At 46.7% G+C, this 4,794-nt stretch overlaps 1 protein-coding gene across 1 annotated transcript in view; it reads left to right on the top strand.

Annotated features, from left to right (window-relative positions):
• Calb2 (calbindin 2) overlaps positions 1 to 4,794 on the top strand; it is a 26,403-nt gene that overhangs the window by 16,707 nt on the left and 4,902 nt on the right. The window contains exons 5-9 of the mRNA XM_021170541.2: positions 2,244 to 2,300; positions 3,064 to 3,141; positions 3,557 to 3,612; positions 4,004 to 4,043; positions 4,311 to 4,364. Coding sequence (XP_021026200.1) covers positions 2,244 to 2,300; positions 3,064 to 3,141; positions 3,557 to 3,612; positions 4,004 to 4,043; positions 4,311 to 4,364 — 285 coding nt within the window. The remainder of the gene's footprint in view (positions 1 to 2,243; positions 2,301 to 3,063; positions 3,142 to 3,556; positions 3,613 to 4,003; positions 4,044 to 4,310; positions 4,365 to 4,794) is intronic.

Genomic DNA, 4,794 nt, shown 5'->3' with positions numbered 1-4,794 from the left:
TCCCTCCATGTGGTTGATTGACATGATACTATACTCTTGCATGCCTTTACCCTTCTACACCCATGCATGTCTGCTGAACAAGCCCAGCCTCCCTCTCGCAGACACCTCCTGGGATCCCACCACCCTCCAAAACTTCCCCCCTTCCTGGGGTTAGCTGTTCATTCCATTCTTAGCATCTGCAAACATGAAATGGTCCCTCAGAAACCCTGAAAGGCCCCGTGTTCTCCCATAGACCCCATCCTGCTGAGCACAACATTTAACATCTAATTTTAGGAATACCTCAGGACTCCTTTTATTTCTTTTTAGATCCTGCAAAGCCTGAGTCTCTTTAACTCTCTTCCTTGAATGAGAAGAGAATAAGGGCACCTTGGTAGAAGGGAAAGGAAGTTGAGAGCTTAGAGCCCAGAACCAGTAGAGAGTAAAGGTGGGGGTGGGATGAGGGGGGACTGGGGTGTGGTCAGACGTGCTGCAGGATCATAGTTAGAGTAGCCTCTGGATGCTTTGCCCTGTGGAGGAGGATTGGGTGGCAGCTACCCAAGCTGTCTAGAGGATGGGTTTACTTGTGTTTCATAACTCTAAGAAAAACGAAGACCAGATGTCCCAGTATGCAGTGAAAAATCACAGTTTTTTAAATATATATATATAAAAGAAAGACCCTACATTGTCCACAAGTTCTAAGACTCCTGTCAACACGAGAAGCACTCATACAGAGGTAGCGTGTACTGGAGAGAAATTTCAGGGAGGAGATTTGAGTTTGTTTTTCCCCCTCTCAAGAAACGCAATGTGGCTCAAGTGTGGCTTTGGAGCCAGGTGTGATGGGCAGAAAAGTCAAAGGAGCAAAATTTGAAATATATATACATGTGTGTGTATGAAATATATATATTATATATATACACATATATGAAACACAAATATAGTACAAAGACTGAGAGGAGCCAGGTTCTCTGGGACTCTTTGCCAGAGACTCGGGCAGTTCTGTCCCTGACATTCCATCTCCCCCACCTGATGGTTTCAGAGCCCTTATGTATAGGACCACGGAGTCTCAGGACATTATAAGTTACCTGCTGCTGTGTAACAAATTATCCCCCCACATTTAACACCATAGAGAGACAAAGACTAGTTATCTAATGGTGTCTATGGTTGAACCTGCTTACCTGGTGGCTCTGGTGCAGAGCATCTTATGAACCCAGTGGGGAGCCAGTTGAGCTGTAGTTCTTAAAGGCTCCACTGGAGCTGGAAGAGACCCTATCTCCACGGTGGTGAGACTCTTATGTCATCTAGCCGAAACTGCCTCTAAGAAGGAGTTAAAGGATGCAGCTCATGTGGTCAGCAAGCTCAGCCCTGGTTTTTACAGAGTTCTAATACTTTTACCAAACAAAAGACATAGACCAGAGCCTGGGACTGAGTGGGGAGAGGTCAGGCCTAGGTCACGTGCTTACTCTCAATCTCACTTGAACCATATGAGAGCAGAAGATAGGTGATTTTGAGGGGGGGGGAGAGAGAGAGGTTTTATAAGAAAGGCAAGGGAGTAGTGTTGTTTTGGGTACAGTCTAAAATAACCAATTGCATTAACAATTCTGCTTGACCATTGAACATGTCCATGAAATACATCTTTGGGGGAGGGATGGCAGACTGAGAAAAATAAACAGGAGCCAGGCCTGTTCCTGCTCCCTCCTGAGTTTGCCTCCCATCCCCACCTCCTCCCTCACTCCTCACCAATAAAAGGAGACCTCATACCCGAAGCAAACCTAAGATCTATCAGGTCCTTGTTCTATCCTGGATCAAAACTGCCTGGCTAGCACTTAGAAAAAAAAGGTCCACCCTAATTTGCAGGACGACCTAGGAGCTAGCAGGGTGGCTCAGTGGGTAAGGGTGATTGCTGTTCACTCCAACAACCTGAGTTCAAACTCCAAAGCCCACACATGTTGAAAGGAGGAAACAACTTCTATGAGTTGTTCCCTGGCCTCCACAGGCCTGCTGTGATGATCACACCGTACCTCCCTCAACGTACAAAACAAACAGTACCTACAAACCAGGACCTAAGCCTGGAGCAAATTAAAATAAGGGGCCTTTGCCAGGTAGTTTTTCTCCCCTTCTATGTAACCTTGACCAAGAGACTCTCCTTTGTTTCTTCCTCTGTGACACTGAAGGGACCAAGACCCTACTGTCCTGTTAAAGAGAACCTGAGGGAGGGTAGCAGGGTTTGATGTGTTTTTGTGACTAGGTTGGCATTCCCGTTGCAGGCTTGGCGGAAGTATGACACAGACAGAAGTGGCTACATCGAAGCCAATGAGCTCAAGGTATGAGGGGTCCTAGGGACGGTACAGAGGAGGGCAAGCTGTATGTACCCAAGAGCAAGCTTTTATGGCTTGCTATAAAGGCTTTTATGGTCTTACCACCGATGTTAAGGGGCTAGGGAGGTACGAGAAATGTAAGCTGTCTGGTTGATAGGGCTTAAAGATTAATTTTGATTGTCTAAATGAATAAATGATGTGGGGGGAGGAATGGAGAATAAACTCGAGGCCAGAGTCTTGGTGGGTGAAAAGAACCAGGGAGGGAAGGGATGTTGAATGGGGAGCACTTAGAGGTTATGGTCTCCTTAGAGGTACTTGATCCTGACACAGATGTTGAACTTCTTTGAAGAAGTCCTGTGCCAGCAATAGGGATCTACAGGACCAGGCATTCAACCAAAGCACACTTCACTGAGGATCCAGTATAGGTTCTCTTGAGGAAATTCCAGAAGATTGGCTATCTAATTTAGACATCTACCCCAATTCCTCTGAGAGACCAGTGACCCTTGGGCATAGCTGGGTTCTGAGAAGGGAGTCGAAGCCAGTCTCTACCATTTATTCTATGTGTGCAAGGTTGTATGTACCCAGGAGCCACCCAACGGCCTTTATGGTCATTTTACAGATATTAAGGGGTTAGGAAAGTTAGAGAAATGCAAGCTGTGTAGTTGGTAGAGCTTAAAGATCAACTTTGATTTTCTAAAGGAATAAGTAAATGAATGGGTGGGAGGCTAGATGAGCAAGTTGGGCTCTGAACAGACCTTTGGTGTTCCAGGGATTCCTGTCTGACCTCCTGAAGAAGGCCAACCGGCCCTATGATGAACCTAAGCTCCAGGAGTACACCCAGACCATAGTAAGTGATAGCATTGCCTCTCTCCTAGTGGTGTGGGGCATGGGTCCTGAGCCCTGAGGCTTCTAACATGCAGGGTCCTTTCTCTGCCAATGCTTCACTCACAGCACCATACGTCCTTGGACGTGCTCGCTGAACTGACTCCCATGGTGATAACAGGCTTGGGGGTTCTCTGTTTCCATGGGAACTCATAAATCTCCAGGAGAAGATGAACCTCAAGACGGTGGGCCTTGTGTCCACAGTGATGGCTGTTGTGTCTCACCACCCCAGGAGGACTGAATCGTCACTGTCTCCCCTAGTAATTGACTGAGACCAAGCTGGTCTCTAGCTTCAAGTGACCCCAGTGCAGATGACAGCAGGTGGAGGCCCTTATCTAAGAAGTTCAGATAACCCAGCTAACTCTTTCTGTTCCCAACAGCTACGGATGTTTGACTTAAATGGAGATGGCAAATTGGGTCTCTCAGAGATGTCTAGGTATGTACCTTTCCTGCGCCCCTCTCCCCCCGTGTCACGTTGAACAGGCTCCTGTGCTGCTGTCCCCATCTGAGTCCAAGACAAAACCAACTGGAACTGAAAACCCCTTATCCCCATCCCCACCTCCAGACTCCCAGAGTGTCAGGCTCCCTCTGTTTCCCCACTGCCTCTCTGCCCCACTCCAGGAACTGGAAACCTTGCTTCTACACTTTGTCCATTTCTTTCTTCCTCTTTTTTTCTTTTTCTTAACATTCCAACTGACTCCTGCTTTATAAAGTGCTCAGTGATTGTTTCCATAGCTACAGATGCTTCCTCTAGACCCTGCTTCCTATCTGAGTGGCTGCTGCCCTTGGCGTATCCTCTAATCTCTGTTCTAATATTTTCTTTCCAGACTCTTGCCTGTACAAGAGAACTTCCTGCTGAAATTTCAGGTACAAACGTTGCTTTGCTCTCTTTTGGCTTTCTCCATCCCTCCACCCCCCATCTCTTGGAGCTTCAGCCTTCTGCCCTCCTTTGCTCCAACACACTCACGCACATGCACGTGCACTCATGTGCACATGCACATGCACACACACACATGCACATGCACACAACCACACACCAAAAGTCGTGCAGAATTATATTTCTTACACATTAACCACCCCCCTCTCTCATTTATACTTTGGGGCTTCGTTTCTTTAACTCTTTGGTCTTTCCAGGGTATGAAGCTGACCTCAGAAGAGTTCAATGCCATCTTCACATTTTATGACAAGGTGAGAGGGAACAGTATGGGGTGGGAAGTTAGAAGCCCTGTCACCTGCAATGACAATGGCCAGAATTGTTTGGACCAGCTTTCAGAAGGGGCGCCTGGGCCTGTGGTTTCTTTCTTCTGCTATGTGGGAAAATAAATGGCATATTCTTTGATTCCTGACCTACAGGAGTTTTGCTCAGAAACACGTGTGGACATGGTGGGGTCAGGTCATGATACTGCAGTAGAAATGGTCTTTTGTTTGGTTGCTCTGGGTCTTTTCTTTTCTTTTCTTTTCTTTTCTTTTCTTTTCTTTTCTTTTCTTTTCTTTTCTTTTCCTTTCCTTTCCTTTCCTTTCCTTTCCTTTCCTTTCCTTTCCTTTCTTTTCTTTTCTTTTCTTTTCTTTTCTTTTCTTTTCTTCTTCCCTTCCCTTCCCTCCCCTCCCCTCCCCTCCC

Source organism: Mus caroli, chromosome 8 (genome assembly GCF_900094665.2).
Source record: "Mus caroli chromosome 8, CAROLI_EIJ_v1.1, whole genome shotgun sequence".
NCBI classification, from domain to species: Eukaryota; Metazoa; Chordata; class Mammalia; order Rodentia; family Muridae; genus Mus; species Mus caroli.
This window is presented reverse-complemented; position numbering and strand designations above follow the sequence as displayed.